The sequence below is a fragment of the Cutaneotrichosporon oleaginosum genome, assembly GCF_008065305.1.
Source record: "Cutaneotrichosporon oleaginosum strain ATCC 20508 chromosome Unknown ATCC20508_contig02, whole genome shotgun sequence".
NCBI lineage: Eukaryota > Fungi > Basidiomycota > Tremellomycetes > Trichosporonales > Trichosporonaceae > Cutaneotrichosporon > Cutaneotrichosporon oleaginosum.
Window position 1 is genome coordinate 1,755,092 of NW_027072171.1, and position 18,722 is coordinate 1,773,813.

Consider the following 18,722-nt stretch of genomic DNA (forward strand, 5'->3'; position numbering starts at 1 on the left):
CGAGATTAAAGCGGTACATAAACCGTCGCAGTTCTGGATGCTCGCTAGCGAGGTCGGACACTTTTCCGATCAGGTGTTTAGAGTGGTGGTGGTGGCGGCGGTCGGTGACGTCGACCCCAGCCACCACCTTGGCAACCACGCTACAACCCTCAATTCAAAGCTACACTTGGACTGGGCCCCACTTCACGTCTTCACATTGTTGCCCAATCGCTCCCATATCCACGCATATCATGGACCCCGAGCTCCAAACGCTCGTGCACGCGCGCCCATGCCGCCCGCTCGAGGTGCGCGCCGCCGAGCTCATAACCTCTGGCGCGGGGATCTATCTCGCGCCCCCGGCCGACGACCTGGACATCACCCATGAGCTCGCGTCCACACTATACGCGCTCCACATAGTTGAGCGACATGACCGCGCGCGCGGGAGTGCGCGCGCCGCCGCCTTCCGCGCAAGTGAGAGCGTACGCACGCGCGCCGCTCTCCGCGACCATGCATTGGCCTGCCTCGACGCCGCTTTGGAGTACGTCTCGGGACCCGGGGACGAGCTGAAGGACGAAGACGACGACGACGTCCTCCTTATCTCGCGACCGCTGCCAGTCAAAGAGAGGTATACCACCAGTGAGCCGCTAGCCCTCCTACTCCCAGTCCCAACCTCTACCTCTGTCCCTCATCGGCGCACTAACATCAGTCGCCGCGCTCCTCGCGCACCACACAACACCCGGCGCCGTGATTGCCCATCCGCTCATTCGCGCCGCGCTGCCTCGCGCGTGGTCCCGCTCACGGCGCAGTCATCGCGCACCAATCCGCAACGTCCGCGCACTTCTCGACCACGCTGTCACCCCTGCGTGAGTTGCCGTTTGGCGTTGCCTCGGTCTTCGGCCGAACATGCTCGCGGCGCCAAGCACCCACTCATCTTTTTTCTGACACCAGTCGCGCGCACGTCTTCGAGCTTGCCTCGCACCTCGTCTTCATCGCGCTCACCCTCTTCACGGCCCTCGTCCCCGACATCGATGTCGGCGGAGACACGTCCGAGGGCACGACCATCGTCTGGATCGTCTGGTCGTGGGCCTTCCTTATGCACACGCTCGTCGATGCAATCAATCGCAGACGTGGTCCGTCTTCGACCGCCCACCTAGTCCTCATGCTGCCGGCGTGCATCTCCGGCGTCCTCATGCCGGGCGTCACATCCAAAACGACCGCGATCGGCACCTTCATTCGCTGTCTCAGCATCCCCTGCTCAGCCCTGGCCATCGTTCTGCCCTCGGGACCCAGCCTCCCCTTCCTTTTCCCATCCCGCCTCCTGCCCCTCAGCATTATGCTAGCCGGCATTCTCGCGCGCGGCGCCAAGGCCGCAGCTCTTCTCGTGCCCCTCGCCGGCGGCCTGTGGACGCTGTACGCATACGCATTGAACGGCGATGTGTGGCGCGCCAACCCCAATGCAGTGGAGGTCGCATCGGGCGCCTCCGAAGCCCTAACGGGTCTCTTCCGCCGCGGCGTCACAGCGCAGGGCGGCGGACCCATCGAGGTCGGCGTGGCGCCGTTCGAGACTCGCGTCGCCCTCCTCATCACCCTTGTGCTCGTCATCTTCCTCTCCGGCGCCCTCTCCATTCTCCGGGCCATGGCGCCGAGTAACGAGCTTCTTGACGGAACATGGGAGGCCGAGTACGGCGCTGCAATCGGGCACGCCTCGCGGCGCGCTCTGGCCGCCGGTGTTGCTCGCTATCTGCCTCCAAGCAGCGACAGCATCCCGCCGCCAGTGCCGTTACCCATCCCTCTCAACGTCCTTGTGCTCCCGTTCGATGCGCTCGCTGGCGCGTTCCGCATCCTCAGCCGTGGTAAGGAGCCGCCATACACTATCCGGGCAATTCGTGGAGGCATGGGACTGCTTATTATCGCCATCCCCTGCCTCGTGCTTGGCCCCATCGCCATTTTCTTGCCGCACTGGTAGAGACGTAGACCTAATGATGTACACTAAGATGAACCCTTGCTTGACCACATTCATAGCACACCACAATGACATGCCAAATGTGTCTATTGATTATGTGATTATCATGCACTGTTATACAGCATATCTACACCATGTTTAACAACTCGTCATCTGTGTCTCTCGCTCCTCGCCTAATACTGGCGGTTGATGAAGATGGAGCTCGTCTCGGGTCCAGCCCCCGGCTTTGTCGCGACGACCTCGATCTTGAATTCCAACCGGGCCGGCGAGATGGGCACCGTCCACCGCAGGCCGGCGGGCACCTCGTCTTTGCCCTCCTTCGCCTTGTTGCTGCCGATATACAAGGGTTTGGGCGTATCGGCAGCCGCACCGTTAACGCGGAGCGTCACCTCCGGCTTGCCGTCGGCGGGGTCGTCCACCCACGCCGTGAGCTCGAGCTCGGTCGTGGCGGACGCGATGGCGACGGCGTGCGTGGCCACGCCACGCATGTTGCGGAGACGGATCGCGCTCAGCGGGTCGCGCGGCACCGGCGTTCCGCTGGCGCTCGGGGGCGCCGAGTCCGAGTACGCAAAGTCGATGACCTTGATCGTGGGCGAAAGCGGTCCGGGGTCGGGCGGAGGTGCAGAGCGCGGCTCGACTACGGGCGCAGGCACACCGCGTTTCCGCGCTTCGTTGGCTTCCTTCATCTGGCGGAAAATGTTGAGAGCAAGCGGCGGCAGAGACGACATCCACGCTTGCTGCTCGTAAGAAGGGTAACGGTCTAATGTCGCGACGACCTCTTCTGTGACCACGCCAATGGGCAGTGGTGAGAGATAAGAGGACGGCGCAGTCGGGGCGGGCTGCTGCGGGTGCGGGGGATACGCGGCGTTGGGGTAGGGGGGATGTGACGCGAAGCCGATGGGAGCGTGCATCCCATGCGACATCGGCTGTGGCAGACCGATCGCCTGCGCTGCCGCGGGAATAGACTGGTGCGCGCCGTGGCGGATGGGTGTCACAATCTTGGGGGGAAATTTCGCGACTGGCGCGCCGCTCCTGATCTGTGCCAACCGGTCCTTCACAAGAGTCCGATGATTCTGGACTATGCTGTGGATTTGCTTAGCGTCACGCCACACTTCGCTTTCGTCCTCGTTATAATGCATGGCGTTGTCGCACATGCGCTCGACCTCGAGGAAGAACTCGTCGGAAGTGTGGTATCGACGCATCATCATGCGTTGCTCGATATCATCGAGCGACACAGGATTCTTGATCATCCGGTAGTAGTCGGGGAACGACCTCCGATCTGGCAACGTGAGGAAAATGGAGGAGATGTCGCGCTCTTGGCCACTGCCCGTCAGCACTGGGATGCCACGGCACCCACTCGTTCGACTTTGCCGCCTTGATGTCACGCATGCACGGCTTGATCAACTTGTACACTGTTGGCCCGTCCTTCATGTAACTTCCGCGCTTCTTGCCAGTCCCAGGCCCTGATGACTTCGGGTGACTTGAGTCACCCATGGGTGTTGATGGTCCTGTTGTAGATGGGGAAGGTGCGGCAGAGACCGAGACGGAAGTGGCCGTACGCGGTGCAGGGGCCGGGGTAGCGATGGGAGGTGGTGGTGGGACGGAGGCCCCATCATCGCTCTCACCGCTCGCATCCTGCCCAGCTGTGTGCGAGTCGTAGTACGTCCGCGTGATCTGGTGCATCTTTTTGGCCCACTGAAACAGCGTCGACTCCTTCATATTATCTGCATGTCAGCTGCGATCCGTGCAACATTTGGGGGCCTACATCGTTTGGCGTTGTTCCACATTTGGGAAAAGTCGTTGCAGACGTCGAGGAGCGAGGTGTACGAGCCCGCATTGAGCTTTTGGTGGATGATCTCAAGCGACATCGGATGCTTGATGGTCTCATAGTAATCCGGAAACTGTCGCTGATGTGTAAGCTGGATGCTGCGGAGAGGGGGGCGCACCTTGTTGGGGAGCTTGATAAAAGGCTCTGCCATTGACTCGCCGCTGTCCGTCAGCATTTGGCCCACACATGAGCGCGTCGCGACTGTCTTCCGCATGTCTCCATCACGCGTCGCGAATTCATGAACCGGGATATAAACAGCCCTGGCCTTCATCCCAACATTTCGCGATAAGAGGCACGCGGCAATCGTGTCGACAACCTACCTAGAATCGCGCATCCCCGAAATCTTGTTGTACAGCGCCAAACCGAGGCTCTTGGCGCGCTCGGCGTCCTTGGGATCCATCTGGGGTTTGACGTCTGGCGGCGGGGAAGGCGTCCGGCGTCGCTTGCTGCGGCCCTCCGTACTGAGGATGAGGGAGGGGTTGACATCCAACCGTCGCTTGCGCTGTGGTTTGTCGGGCGAAGTAGCACTTGCGCCTGGGCCGTTGGCGTGAGCTTGTGACTCAAGTGCGGACATGATGTGGATGGAGTAGTTGTGAATGCATGCGAGGAGAACGGCGCTGGGATGTTGCACGATGGTGGCGGGGTGGTGTGGGCGGCCGAGAATTTGATCCCGTCCTATCGCCCTGGGGGCAGCAGCCAGGGGCGATTTGTTTGTGAGTCTCTGCGAATCCTCCCAAGGCACCTGGCGGATTCCTCTCGTCGTCAACAATTCAACAAACAATTCATCTCAGCTCCATCTCGCCACCAACAATTGCGACCCATTCTGGCTCGACACGACAGCCATCTAGTGCGTATGAGATTAGCTGCATGTATCTGATCAGCCTTCTAGAACTTCTCCTTTGCTGCTCTTATACAAACGCCACTCGGAAGCCCTCGGCGCCATCACCATGTCCCTTGCTGGGGCGCCACCACTGGCGCTGCACATACAGCCCGCGTGCCTCGAGCACAAATACATTCGTCACAAGGACGCGAGCCACATTTTTGAGCGTCCAGAGCGTCTCCGCGCCGTGCTTCTCGGCTTCGCGGCTGCTCTCGCGCGCCTCGAGGCAATTGATGGCTCCAAGCCTGATGCGGACGACTTGAGCGCTCTCCTCGGTTCGCTGTCGCTGTCTTTCCTCCCGCCAACACACCTCTCCGTTGTGCCCCCGCCCCCACCTCCCTCTCAGCCCGGACGAGTCCTACTGCATCACCCCGCACTGCAGCTTGCGCACTCTCCTCCCATCGAAGCGCCATTCCCATATCTTCCTAATGGCGGAGGGGCGATGCCGCAGAGCGCGTACCTCAAGGACTTGTTCAAGTGGGCGAGCGAGGCCCTTGAAACCATCCGCACCACTGGCTGCGAGATCCCTACCGACAAGGGCTTGAATGCGGGCGACCTCTACCTCGGTCCCGGGAGCGTGGTTGCTATTGAGGGTGCAATACAGACCGTCTGCCAGGCAGTAGATGGCGTGTGCTCGCCGGAGGATGGTCTGAACAACCCCAGCAAAGCATTCTGCGCTATTCGCCCTCCAGGTCATCACTGTGGCGAGGATGAGCCGAGCGGATTCTGCTACGTCAACAATGTTGTGGTCGGCGCCATGCATGGTGAGATGGGAAAGGTTCGGTTCGGCTGACATCAGCCTATCTTCAGCACGACGTTGACCGCGCGATTATCATTGACTTTGACCTCCATCACGGGAACGGGACACAGGCGCTTGTCATGCCTTTGAATGCAGCATCATATTCGGAAGACCTCGCCGTGGCAGCGGGCAAGCCGCCCTCGGACATGCGCGGACGCTCCGGGCGGAGAAGGACGTGGAAGGGCTTCTACGGATCCGTGCACGATATTTACTCGTATCCCTGCGAGGTGGGCTCCGACTAGCTGAATCAAGCTGACGGCAGGACGGCGATCTCGACTTGATTCGCGATGCAAGTGTAAACCTCGCTGCGCACGGACAGTACATGTACGACTACCTTGCGTACCCCACTGACGCCAGCGAGAACATACACCTGCAGCCGTACGAGGATGAGGCAGACTTTTACAAGCGCATCTACCCGCTGTATCTCGCGCTACTGGACAAAGCTCGTGTTTTCATGCGCGAAACTCAGGCCGATCCGGCAAAGACCGTGTTGTTCATCTCGTGAGCCGGTTGAAGCTCCATCGACTGACCGCAGCGCCGGGTTCGATGCATGTGAGCACGAGCACCAAGGAATGCAGCGGCACGATCGCCGCGTCCCGGCCTCCTTCTATACGCGGTATACGCGCGACATCGCCGCCTTCGCTGACGCGCACACGGACGGCAAAGTCATCTCCGTCCTGGAGGGCGGCTACAGCGATCGTGCTCTCACCAGCGCAGCGCTAGGGCATGCTGTGGGTCTAATGGGGCGTGAGGGCTTGCCAGAGTGGTGTAGCGTGGATGAGCTTGTCCTCCTCGAGCGCGCAGTCAAGAAGCGGCGCAAGGGCAAGCTGTGCTCCCTCCCGCCCGACCTGGCGGCGATGCCCCACATTGCGCGCACGCACGCAATCCTCGCGCATTGGGAAGGGGCCGGAACACCAGCACCCAGCGTTGCGCCAAGTGCAGCGCCAAGTGCGAACGCCACGCCCAGCGGGCGCATGACGCTGCGCGAGCGCCGGCCGAAGGAGTATAAGGAGGAGGACAGTCCGCTTCCCGCCCCGAGGCGCAGACAACCAAAATCCAACGCTGCAACGCCCAAAGCCAAGACGGAGCGGGAGTCGTCGCCCACGCCGATGCCGACGTCTGGTCCCAGTGCTGCAGCACAGCCCTTGACTATGACGCCTGCTGCGGCCGCATATCCCTCGCCCGCGCCCTCCGCCCCGTCACCGGACGAGGATAAGCCGGGACTGAAAGATCTCACAGTAAAAGATCCGCCCTCGCCCTCTGCACCAACGCAGCCCTCAGCCGCAACGCAAAACACCCTCCTTCCAAACCCGCCTCATATCGTGCTTCGCATCCCCGCTCGCACACCTGAGCCGCCAGAGTCGCAGGAGCGCGCACCAGTCTTGCGCATCCCCGCTCGCACCCCGCCTCCTCCCCACGCCGCGCCCCCTCCGGCCCACCCCGCGCCTGCTCTCTCCCGTCCCGCTCCCCCGCCGTTGTATCAAGTACGCCCGGCGCCACCACCTTCCGCACCGCCGCAGCCGCCATCCGGCAGTTTCCGCGCCATCGCACCACAAGCAGTCAGCCTCCCGCCCATGAATCCAGGCATGGCCAAATCTCCAGAATCTCGTATCTCCCCCGTAATCTACGCACAACAGCCCTTGCCATACTCGCAGACGACATACTCGCAGACCCCATACCCGCCCGCGTACGCCCCCACTTTCGGCCACCCCAGTATGCCGGGCCACGGCACCCAGAGCACGCGCATACCGCACAACACCAGTTTCGCGCCCTACCCCGCCCTCACAGAGCGCGACGGCATTCCGCCACCGCAGCGCGGTGTCCCGCCACAGTGGGGCACACCAGGGGCCGGGAGCAGCGAGCGGGGTGCGTAGACATTCCAGCGCGGCCACTCGCACACGCTACGAGTTCCCGCTCTCGGGCCGCGGGAGCCGTGCCTCATATCAGACATGTACTCTGGTATCGACACGTCAAACACACAGCGGCACGCATGTTCCCCGGTGCCCCTCGGCGTCGGTGCCTTGATCGGAAATGCGGACCCCGAATTCGCCGGAGCCGTGGGCCTGGATGACTAGAAGTGCGTGCCATTCTTGTGTGCCAGTTTTCGCGTCACTTTGCGACTGTTGCCAAGGAACTCCATGGGGCACAGTGTTTAGCGCTCTCCGGGCCGCGAGCGGTGTCAGTTCGACGCGTCTAGTGCGGCGCAGTGCGTTGGACTGATGCATGGAATGTTACAGTTACAGTGGGTCTATGCAGTGGGGTCATGCGATCGTGAGACACTATTGTCCAGAGCCAGCGCACACGTGTTTGCGAGTGCGGCCGGCAGTCGTATTGGGTTGTTTGCAGAGTATTGTCCTGGTTCGTGGTGGGTGAATGTATGCTGGCCAATGTCACAGACAAGCTGGCGAGAGTCCGGGGCCACAGTGGGCGTGACAGATGCTGATGCGATGCGAGAACAATGAACGAGACGACGGCGGTGACGAGATTAGAACACGTCGAGAGCGGGCCAGGGGAGAGCGGCCATGGGGGTCGGTGCTTCGGGCAGCTTGGCGTTGGGCGAGGCGCGGATGGCTTTGCGGTCCATGAACTCGGGCTCTGGCGACGGGGCAGTTTCGCGGTCCCACTCGTCGCGGTCGCTGAGCGAATCGTCCGAGTGGGATGGCACGAGCAATGGGGCCTCGTCGCAAGAGTATGTCGGAGTCTGAGGCTCGGGTGAGGCGGACGCGCTGGAGCGGTCGTCGGTGAGCTCGGGCTCGGAGATGCTCTCGCTGTCCGAGTCGCTGCAGATGGCGTAGTCATCCTCGGGGATGTGGGCGAGGCCAAGCCCAATGGGCTGCCGGGAAGCGCGCTCAACGTCCTCAGCAGTAACGCACTGGCTGAGAGCGGAGCGACGGACGGGCACGGCTGTGCGGTCCCCGCTAGCCGGAAGGAGGCGGTTGCTGAAGGCGCGGCGGACAGCCTTCTCAGCGTCGCGCTGGAGGTCAAGCTGGTCCAGCCACTTGCGCTTGCTCTCCTCACGCTCGTAGCGCGTGGCAAGCTGAGTTATGCTGCCGACGCGCCCAGCGAGCTCCGAGAGGCGAGCCACTAGCTGCGTGTAGGCAGAGCGGTGACGCAGGGGAAGGGTGTGTGCAGGAGGAATGCGGAGGAGGAAGCCAGTTGGGGTGGAAGCATCCGTGTAGTCACCGTTGCTCGAGGTAGCGTCGCCGAACTCGGAGCTGGACGCGGCAGTCGAGTGCTCAGACATTGATGGCGAGCGGAGGGTGGCCGAGCTCGAGAACGAGGTGTCGCCCGTGAGGTCAAAGTCGATTCCCAATTCGGTGAGCATGTGGCAGATGTCGTCACGCAGAGCAGTGAACTCGTCCATCTTGGAGCTGGCCTCGCTCTGGATGGCCCACACAAGGTAGTGGGAGGGGAGACGCTCCTTGAGCGCGGGGAGAACGTAGCGGCGATACGCGTCGACGAGGAGTGACCGCGCCTGGCGGCGGTGGGCCCGAGCGGGCTGCTGGTGGGCGGCGACGTGGGCGGGGGGCTGGACACGGGGCGAAGTGGGAAGCAGGGGAGAGAGAAGCGAGTAAAGGAGCGAGCCGGGAGTACGCCGTGCGGCAGCGGAGGCGGGCGAAAGAGTTCCCGATGATGCGCTGCGCTCAGAGGACATGCTGGATCGGGGCGACTCGGCGGGCGATGCGGCCGGAGGAGGAGGAGCCGGGGGCGCAGCGGCCGCAGCAAAACTGAGCTGAACCTCACGCACAACGCGGTGCAACACCGTGACGCACTCTTCCGAGAGGTCAACGTTGAGCGTGCGCCCGTCCACAAGGTGAACAAGAATAGTCGAGTGCGGGAGGGAGAAGGTCACATTGTCGACGATCTTCCGGTCAGCAGCGAACCTTGAGGCGTCGAGGCTCGACCCCATGGAGCCAGTAGTTACTCACGCCCGAAATCCAAGTCGCCTTGTCTCCGAGAAGCACATTGCCGCACTCGATGTCCTCCTGGAGGCAAAGGGAGCGGTGTGCGAGAAGGTTTGGTGGGAGGGGGAGAGCCCGGGAACTGCGGGTCAGTCAGGTTCTCCGAGGTGCAATGCAATGACATACGTGTAGGGCGAGTTGGGCAATGGGAGAGTGAAGAGGATGGTGGGAGGGGAGGGCTGGGAGGGAGAGGGTGTTGGGAGGAGCCGGAGGAGCATGGCGGTAGTTGCTTGGCGGTGTGGCGGAGTGGTAGGGTTTTGATGTGAATTGATGATATCGAGCAGTTGACGACTCGATCGAGAGTGTCAAGAGCAGCCAGAGGTGGTGGCTTGTGGGCGTGTGACGTGTTCGAGAGCAAGAGTGACACCGGAGAGCGAGGTGGGAAGAGGTGACTGAGAGTGCTGAGCACGAAACGTGGGGGAGAGAGCGAGGGGGATGGGAGATCGTTTGAGATGAGACAGAAAGACAAAGCGTCGAGAGCAGCGAAGGGGAATTCGTGAACTGTCTGTGTAGTTTTAAACACAAAAAAGAGAAGAGAGTAGGAGTGGTAGTGAGGAGAAGAGAAAGAGAGACGAGAGAGATGTATATGGGATTGTCGAGGAGCAGAGAGCTGAGAGCTGAGCTGTAGTTGACAGTTGATGGTGATGGTGGTGGGAGGGAAGGTCATCCCATGTCCCGTATACATCCCGTCCTCACCTCTTGATCTACCCAGGGTTCACTCATCCATTCCCTGACATCTGAGCAGTAGCAAAGTGGGGCGACGCCCGGACCGGGTGGTCTGTGCGGGCTACGGGACCCTTGACGACGATCACGCTTCGCTTCTCTGACGCGCCCCTCTCCTGTTTCCCCTGCGCCTCTTGCGCCTCATGCGCCCTTCTGCGCCCTCTGCGCCCTTTGCGCCCTCCGTTGTCTTCCAGGCCGTCTGGGCCCTCTACGCCCTCTGCGCCCACAGATGCAGGGCATTCAGGGTATACCGGAGAGACACCAGTCGGGTCACCCTGAAAGCAGCGGCTGTTGGAATTTGCCCTGAGGGTGCGAAGTGACCAGGGGCGCGAGGAGGGGGTGCCTTTAATCTGGGCGGGCTCGGGGACGCTCCCGCAAAAACGGCGGTACAGGCGGCTACGGGCGGCCCGCCAAAGGCTGGTGATGCTGGGCATGCTCGATGAGATGGGTAACAAAACACGTCACTCGGCGCTGCTTTGTACAGAGTTAACATTCGCACGCTGGGCGTAAAAAAAATCGGCATGCGACATGCCGTACAGAGTTTTGCTCGCGTGGCCGTCGAGGTGCCTGCTGTCCCGTGTGGTATGCTCGAGCGTGTCAAGCAGAGGGCAGAGAGAAGTGTGGCAGCAACGGAGGTGTTTTGTTCACACTGCACGCTCTGGACACTGAAAGTGACGAGTGACTGCCACAGCATGGACCAGGGAATGGGGAGCTCGGCAGCTGGTAAAGGCGGAGAGGGCCGGCTCGCGGCTGATAGCCAAGAGGCGGCAAGGGCCGAAGCACAAGTGTCCCCTACCAAAGTCCTGTTTCTAGACGGCGCGTTCCGGGCCCTACCTTCGATCTAGATGAGCAGAGCGTTCGGCAGGTAAATGCAGGGAAAGAGAAGCTGTACAGCAATCGCACATGCACACATGTCAGCAGCAGCGGGCGCAAGAAGCACTGCAGTATAGTAGAGCAGGCAGGCATTCCACCGCCATTTCGGCCCGGCTCAATTTGGGACACCCACGCACGCCCTGGGTGCTGCTCCTCCGATCCTCCGCGCCACTCCGGCTTCCATGCTTCTGCAGCTCTGCAGTTATGGCTATTTGGCGGCCAGGCGGCCAGGCGGCCGGCGGCCAGGCGACTGGGCAATCAAGCGGTTAGGCAGCGGGCACCCCTCTGCCACCGCTGCACCCGCCGCCGATCACGGCCTTCATATACTGGGCGCCCGCTACGCCCGTGCCAGCCCGTCACCCATCACTCAGCCACATTACTTGCATCCTCACTCTCGACCCTTCCATAGCCGGCCTGTTCCATAACCCACCACTTGCTGTTGAATCAGCCAACCGGTCGCCGAGCGAAAGAGCCCCGACACCCGGACGCCCCCGCTATCGGGTGGGGGACCGAGCGACCGAGACGGGCCCGAGATTGCTTCATGCTCCAGGACTCCATTCATGCCTGAGACATGAGACATGGGAATGAGAATGCAAGGCCCATCCAAGCCTTTGGATCCTCCGGCCTCCGAGGCTCCGAGATCGGGCGTACGGGCAATTGAACATACGCCACCATCTGTGCATCACGCGACGTTCTGATCTTTCTGTATTCAGTGCCATTCAGCATGGCATCATCAATGGCCGAGATGCGATACAATGCAGTCTTCTGATCCGCCACACCATCACCGACACCATGGGTCATGCCATGAGTCAGCTATGGGCCATGGGCCATGGGCCATGGACCATGGACCATGGATGCATGGACCTTGCTCACCGGCAGTGCCTGCATGCCGGCGCCCTGGGATCCTGGGACCGGAGTGCGCGCTCCACCTTACGCGCAAGCTCGTACCGCGACCGTGCCTCTGCGTGCGGGAGCGGCTCGTCTGGATTTTCCGTCCTGCACCTCGTACACCTGGGTGGGCAAACCAATCGGCGCGCGTCCCACCTCTTCAGACACCGGAAACCAAGCGAGCCCACCCACATGTACAGGGACCGCTTGTGCAGATCGGCAGATATCCCCTCAGCAGGAGCTCTCGCACCGCTCGCACTTTTGCGCACCTCGATATGCGCGCGTGTACGGCACCAGCGTGCGTTGTGAAAGTCACAAAGAAATTCTCCGGCACACTGTTCCTGCCGTCCGTGCCAGTCAACTAATCACTGGGCTGGGCCTGGAGATGGCAAGCATGCCAACATTTTCTCCTGCGTCCTGCACTCCTGCATCGCCATGAGAATTCACTTTGCATCTGAATACGTTAATAATGCGACGCCGTGCATCTCGGACGCCGGAGGGATCTGGATGTGAGACCAAGCGCCAGATCTCGTGCTTGCGTCACATTCGTTCGTGGTCAGCGGCGCCCCCCGATCGTCAGACGACCTATTTCTGCCCGACACCCAACACGGGTCATTAAAATACATGCAAAGTACAATCGGGCCATGGGTCGGCAGATGGAATGACGATGGATGGAGCCGACCCGCAGGCCTGGGAGCTGAGGGGTCGCAAGATTGTGCAAAACGAATCGCACCGATTCTCGGTCCACCCGTGCCTTCCCGTTCCTAAGGATCGCTTGTCGGAGGGTCGGAGGCAATCACAATCCCTGGGCCTCGGTCTGGCCCAGCCGTGCACCCATTTCCACCGCCACGCGATGTGCTCATGGTTGGCATGGTGGGCTCGCCCGTTCACGCGCAATTGCACGCAACCGGCAATCGCGGCGGGGCATACCGCGGATCGGCGAGCTAGCTCGTCAAACGACGCTAGCTTAGGCCATATGAGACACTAGCGTCTCGAAGGTGAGGAAGGTGACCATGTTCGTCTGTAACGGGGTCAGCACTAAAATCTTTGCGTTCGAGAAGACTGCAAGGGGAAGAATGTTTCAAGGTGGTCGAGATTGCCAGGGGGGCGGTGATCCGTGGGGTTCCAACGTGATCAGATCAGGGGGGGCGGATATAGAGTACTCACAGGGATAGCGCTGTTCAAACAAGTTTCGAGAATAAGGTTAGCTCAAGACTCACACACACAAGGCAGTCAATTAACGACGCGTCAGGCCAATGCTCTGTCTGCTACACACACCAACCCCGCCCAGCCTCACAACGACAGTAGGCGGCCCGCGTTCGGGCACGGCTGCGTACTCCGCCCCGCTGGAACACGACGCGAACTAAAGAACGTTACCGCCGGCTGTGAGACATCAAGCACAAAACGCGCCCTGATAGCTCCCTTGTTGCGGCGCGGAGTGGCTCAGTGGCCGGACAACGATTCCGCTCAGCCTTCTTGTGCCAGCTGCTGCCCTGTCACCGCTTGTGTAACAAGCTTTTAAACCTGTTCAAAGGTCACAGCCCTGGGCAACGCTTCCATACTCGCGGGCACCGTCGCGACGCGACTGACATGCGAACGCGGGGTACGCAAACAGCGCCAAGCTCGTTAAAGCTTTGGCCCAAGCCGTAACTGATGGCTAGACAGATCTGGCTCGGAGCGGCTTTGACTCTAGCTTACGCTCGTGACGGATGCGCGCGTCGTCGGGGCGACGGACAGCACCCCAGAGTGTAAAGCCAGCTAAGGCCCTCCTTGGAAGCTTCATCCCAACGGCCGGCGCGCTCGCTGTCCTCGGCCCGAGGACAATGCTTCGGAGATGTTATAGTCTGCCGAACCGTGTCCGAGCCCTCCAATCCACCGCGCAATCTCGCAACGCACGACCTCCAGACAGCACGACTCACCGGACTACGCAGGGCCACAACCCGCGGAACATGACGTGCCATCCCTCCTTTCGTACACTGTCGACCATGACGCGGCGTAGACCGAGTGGCTTGCTATTTTCGTCGGCACTCTGCATGCGTGTTTTCCACACATCGAAAGGGAAGGTAGCCTGAAATTAGGGGGTTGATCTTGCTGGTGCCATAGACTCACAACCCAAGCGATGACACCGGCGACACCACCGGCGGCCATCAGTTCAGCCCAGTTCAAGCCTGAGTGTAATTCCGCCTCGGCCTCGTCAATCAACCCGTGTCCATGCGGGGTGGACGGAAGTGAGCGTCGCCACTTCAAAAGGCGACAGGACGCCTCGTACCTGCTGTCAGATCCTGTGAACGCGTGACCTTATCCCCACTCCCTCCCTGTCCTCACTCCTCACTCACGCCCAGAAGTATGGTCCGTATGCAAGCTCGCGAATCACTGTCGCCGAATATCCTCGGTACAGACCACGGAGGCCGCCACTGCGGAGAATGCCGAGTGTCACAGTCAACACGTTAGGATTCAGGTGGGGTGGAAGCGACTGCTGGCGGATCTTGATGAGCTCGATAGGGCATGTAAGCGTGCTGTTGTCAGCTCCTATCTTCAACAAGAGCCGCGCACGGGCAATTCTGCCGGCCGCCACTCACGCGGCGATGACACCACTTCCCGCTCCGGCGAGGCAAATCTGACCAAGCGTGGGGTCGACACCCTCCTTGGGGATCTGGGCATTCATGAAGAACTGATAGGACGAGAAAACAATGCCGTTGACCTGGGGTTAGCCACAAGTTCAAGTGCGCGATCGCGGGCTGGTCCAGTCTGAAGGTGGAACTGCGTCCAGGGACGACCGAGATAAGATACGTACTCCGGCAATACCCGCCTGTTGTCAGCCACCACGCATGATTCCCTGCTCACCATCGGCGACATGACGCCCTTGAACATGCCCCTAAACCCTTCCTCGCGCAAAATTGCGCCTGTGGTCAGCTGAATACATGTAAAATGTAGAGCCGAAAACATGTCCCAGATCCCATCACGCAGGTGTGGTGCACACGACCGCCCTTCATACTCCACAACATCCAGCCTCGCTGTTCAGATCTTGAACATCAGGAGGGCTCATCAATACGACCATGCTGGCGGTTACTCGCAGCACTGACGTCCTTTGTGCTCTGCGCCCTTTGGATAAGGGGGCGAACATTCCAGCTCGCCGAGAAGATACTCACGGAACGCCTGGTGGATGCTGGTGTATCTCCCACTGTATGACGTGGTCTGGTATCGTACTTTGACAACATCGAACGGCTGGCCCACGATTAGGCCGGCAGCGCCTGGCGTCAGCGTCGTGTGAGGGCATACCAATCTGTGAGGCAGGAAAGAGGTTTCGATCGAGATGAAGTCACGGCAGTAGGAGCACCCCAAGCGGGGTGATGAGAAGCACGTTGATGATGGAGTGCAGAAAAGGCCGATGCCACCTCGCCAGCTCCCCTTCCCCTTCTCCCAGCCTGTTCACCCTCCCAGTTGCGCTCGGCAGAGGGTGGCTGATACTGGGCCGCTTACAAGCGATGCTGTCCGTAACCCAGGCCGTGGATATGGCAATGAGGCCACAGTGACGCCTCTTACAACTCGATGAACCCCTCACTGCACCGCAGCGCGGCTCGTCGTCAGACGCGCGAACACCCTACTCACCAGCAATGACGCCGGCGACGAAGTCGACTGTGGGACTCGGCGTTTCTGATGTCAGCAAAGAAACAGAGCAAGCAAGAACAAACTTGATGTGTCCTCGCTCATGATGGAAGAGGATGTGTGAGACGTCAACAGCTGAGTTGACGGAATGGGCTGAAGGTCGCAGCGGATACGTCAATGGCAGTAAAGTTGGGCGTATCGTGTGGGGTGTGGGGTAAGGCGCGGGGTGATTGGACGCGCTAGGGGACTGGAAGGCAGGGCGAGCTGGGGTGAGAGACGTTCGTATCGACGCGCGGTATGGTGTGGAGCTTGCAGGGACTAGGTAGCGTCGAGCGCGGATGGAGTGGTGAGGCGAGCTGATTCCACGGAAAAGTGAGCGCAGACAGTCGCGTCCACGCGGACGCGCAAGATCCGGCGTCGTGTCGCGCGCGGTACACGGCAATCATCCCGGCGTCACCGAGGTGCGTCACACATTTCGAGTGTCCACAAGCGCTTGAACCCGTGGTCACCGTTATCTCATATCTCCCCTTGGCCTTGCAGCCTCCGGCCTCGCTCCTCCCCCTCGCCGTACGCCGCCAGTACCGCCGGCACGAGAGCAGCGCTCGATTGATGAGCCCGATGTGGGGTTGGTGGGGGTGGTTGGCCGCGATTTATATTACCAGCTTTAGGAGCAGGTGCGGCCAGCCACGTGGCACCAATATCGTCATCATCGATATCGCGATCGTTGTGAGTAGTGATCGTCATATCGCCATCTCATAACCAGCACTGAGCATCGTTCTCGCCGCAACGCAGACTACTCCGACTTGTCACCTCGTTTCGTCCGTCTCCTTGCCCATCACGCCTATACTAGGAGTCGACTCAACGTCTTCAAGCGACCTTCCACCCACTGCGACGGTGCAGCGCCGCCCACCAGAGCGCAAGCACATCCTCCCCTCCCTCCTTCCCCCGTCCTCCCGTCGCCATGAACCTTGACGAAGAAGTGCGACTGTACACAACTAACGCGGAGCGCGAGCGCACGGAGAATCTGGCGACGCTGTACAGCATCATCGTATCGCTGGACCTTCTGGAGCGCGCTTACGTCCGCGACTCGGTCACATCGAAGGACTATGCGCCAGCATGTACACGCTTGTTAGCGCAGTACAAGAGCTTGATGAAGCTGGTCGGCGAGGAGATTGGCGGCGTCGAAACGTTCATGAAGCGGTATCGGGTGAGTCTCGCTGGGCCATCTTTCGTTGCCTCCGTTAACACCAGATGGACCATCCCGCCGCACTGCATCGCCTGACGGTTGGCGTGCCAGCCACGGTCGAGCACTCGGCCGATGAGAACACTGGAGATAGCGCCAAGAACGTTGCAGAGGCTACTCAGGCGTTCATCACATTCATGGACGCGCTCAAGCTCAACTTGCGCGCCAAAGATCAGTTGCATCCGCTCCTCACCGAAGTCATGGCCGGTTACGCCAAGTTCAAAGCGAGCGCCGAGTGGGAGGGTCGAGCCAAAATTATCCACTGGTGCGAGGTTCTCCAGACGAGGCTGACGTTAGGCTCATCACGCTCAACGCGATGCAAGCTGCAGACGAGATCACGGAGGAGCAGTCACGACAGATGCTTTTCGACATCGAGAACGCGTACAACGAATTCTTCCGGTCACTGGGCAAGGCATAGGGTAATATACAGTGTCATTAATTGTGTACAATCTAGATAACCAGAGGAGCGGGATACGACGCGAAAGGGAAGGAGCAGGCTAAAGCTCGACGTCGAGCTCAAGGCCGAGCTTCTGCGTCATGGCAGCCATGTAATCCGCTGCCGGTCAGCATTGTCAGGACGAGTAACTCACTCATGTGGGCCTCGAGCAGCTTCCATTCTTTGACGAGCTCGGTGTGGTGTCGTTCGCGCTCACGCGCAAACTCGGCCGTCTTGAGGTCGTACTCGTGCGCCTCGCGCTCGAGGCGCGCGACCTCCTCACCCTCCGCCATGCGCTCAGCCTGCAGCGCAGCACGCTGGGCGCTGAGCTCACGCTCCCGAGCCTCGAAGCGCTCCCGCTCACGGACCCGATCTTCGGCGAGCTTGTCAAACCGCCCCTTCATGTCCTGTAGCTTGCTCTCAAGATGCGCAGCTTCGCGCTCTAGGCCGTGCAACTGGTTTTCGAGGCCGCGGATCTCGTCCCTCCGCTCGCTGTTAGCACGGCGCTTCTCGTCCGCCTGGTCCCGGAACGCGATAATCTCCTTCTGCACGCGGTTGAGAGCAGCCACTCCTTCTGCGATCTCGGTAAACACGCGCAGGCGCAGTTCGTCGGCGCGGAGGTGCCCGTCCAATTCGTTCTTGAGCGCGCGCTGCTCCGCCAATTGCCGCTCCTTGTCGGCGATCCCCCGCCGCACGCGGTCGGGCGAGCGCATAAGCTTCGTCTGCGCATCGGCCACCGCTTGCTCGAGCCCGTGAAGCTCCTCCGTCCGGCTGCGGTGTTCCTGGCTCAACGCAAAGCGCTCCTGTTTCAGCCGCTCCACCTCAGCCGAGACGGCACGCTGCGTCGTTCCCAGCTGTAGAAGCTGCTGACGCAGATTCTCGTTGCGTGCACGCGCTGCTTCGATGCGCGGCACGTCCTCTTCCCGCTTCGCCCTGCTGTCAGCGCTTATCATAGGCGTGCTTACTTGATCTCGGCGATCTCAGCGTTGATATGATCCAGCTTGCGCCGTAGCTCGTCCGCCCGCGTCTGCTCGCCGTGCAGCCGCTCCGCGAGGGCTTGTTGGAACCCTCGCCGCTCCTCCCGGAACTTGGCGAAGTTCATGATGCCGCTGAGCACGACGCGCAGTCGCAGCTGGTCCGGCCGAATGAGGTCGGCGAGGTTGAAATCCTGGACACGGCACAGGTCTGCGAGTCGCTTGCTGCTGTCAGCTTGGTAAAACTCCATCTTACCAATGGTTGTAGAACATGATAGCTCCCAAGGTGTCCATATACAACTCGGGATTGGCCATGCCTTCGGTGGCCGCAAGCTTGGGCTGCTCGAGCATCTCAGGCGAGATGTCCATCAGTTCATCGAGTAGAGCCGCCCAGATTGCGTGTGTCGTTGCCGCAGTCGGCTTGGTCAAATCGTCGGGGTGCACGGTGATGCCCAGAGCTTCCATGCAGTCGCGGATTTCGCTAGCCGCCATCAGAGGGAACCCCGCGAGTGCCTTTGCGTCGGCCTTGCGGGACATGGTGTGTGTTGTTGCGGGTGGGTTCAGACGC

General features: G+C 60.9%; 6 protein-coding genes across 6 annotated transcripts; 3 read left to right on the forward strand and 3 right to left on the reverse strand.

Annotated features, from left to right (window-relative positions):
* Nucleotides 1–230: 230 nt before the first annotated feature.
* Nucleotides 231–1,945, forward strand: COLE_02388 (uncharacterized protein; the record flags this gene model as incomplete). Its single annotated transcript, XM_018426421.2, has 3 exons — nt 231–615; nt 686–842; nt 928–1,945. The coding sequence occupies 3 exons, from the start codon at nt 231–233 to the stop codon at nt 1,943–1,945; spliced, it is 1,560 nt and encodes a 519-aa protein (XP_018281332.1).
* A 170-nt stretch (nt 1,946–2,115) lies between these two features.
* Nucleotides 2,116–4,344, reverse strand: COLE_02389 (uncharacterized protein; the record flags this gene model as incomplete). The annotated part of the gene is made up of 5 exons (XM_018422240.2): nt 2,116–3,265; nt 3,300–3,666; nt 3,708–3,849; nt 3,889–3,931; nt 4,091–4,344. The coding sequence occupies 5 exons, from the start codon at nt 4,342–4,344 to the stop codon at nt 2,116–2,118; spliced, it is 1,956 nt and encodes a 651-aa protein (XP_018281333.1).
* A 373-nt stretch (nt 4,345–4,717) lies between these two features.
* On the forward strand, nt 4,718–7,323 carry COLE_02390 (uncharacterized protein; the record flags this gene model as incomplete). The annotated part of the gene is made up of 5 exons (XM_018422241.2): nt 4,718–5,414; nt 5,450–5,676; nt 5,712–5,773; nt 5,807–5,950; nt 5,985–7,323. The coding sequence occupies 5 exons, from the start codon at nt 4,718–4,720 to the stop codon at nt 7,321–7,323; spliced, it is 2,469 nt and encodes an 822-aa protein (XP_018281334.1).
* Nucleotides 7,324–7,934: 611 nt separating this feature from the next.
* Nucleotides 7,935–9,629, reverse strand: COLE_02391 (uncharacterized protein; the record flags this gene model as incomplete). Its single annotated transcript, XM_018419806.2, has 3 exons — nt 7,935–9,314; nt 9,379–9,493; nt 9,538–9,629. The coding sequence occupies 3 exons, from the start codon at nt 9,627–9,629 to the stop codon at nt 7,935–7,937; spliced, it is 1,587 nt and encodes a 528-aa protein (XP_018281335.1).
* Nucleotides 9,630–16,462: 6,833 nt separating this feature from the next.
* On the forward strand, nt 16,463–17,162 carry COLE_02392 (uncharacterized protein; the record flags this gene model as incomplete). The annotated part of the gene is made up of 3 exons (XM_018422243.2): nt 16,463–16,708; nt 16,753–17,009; nt 17,042–17,162. 3 exons carry the CDS (start codon nt 16,463–16,465, stop codon nt 17,160–17,162), a joined length of 624 nt encoding a protein of 207 aa, XP_018281337.1.
* A 79-nt stretch (nt 17,163–17,241) lies between these two features.
* On the reverse strand, nt 17,242–18,691 carry COLE_02393 (uncharacterized protein; the record flags this gene model as incomplete). The annotated part of the gene is made up of 4 exons (XM_018422244.2): nt 17,242–17,300; nt 17,335–18,113; nt 18,146–18,379; nt 18,411–18,691. The coding sequence occupies 4 exons, from the start codon at nt 18,689–18,691 to the stop codon at nt 17,242–17,244; spliced, it is 1,353 nt and encodes a 450-aa protein (XP_018281338.1).
* Between the last annotated feature and the right edge of the window lie 31 nt (nt 18,692–18,722).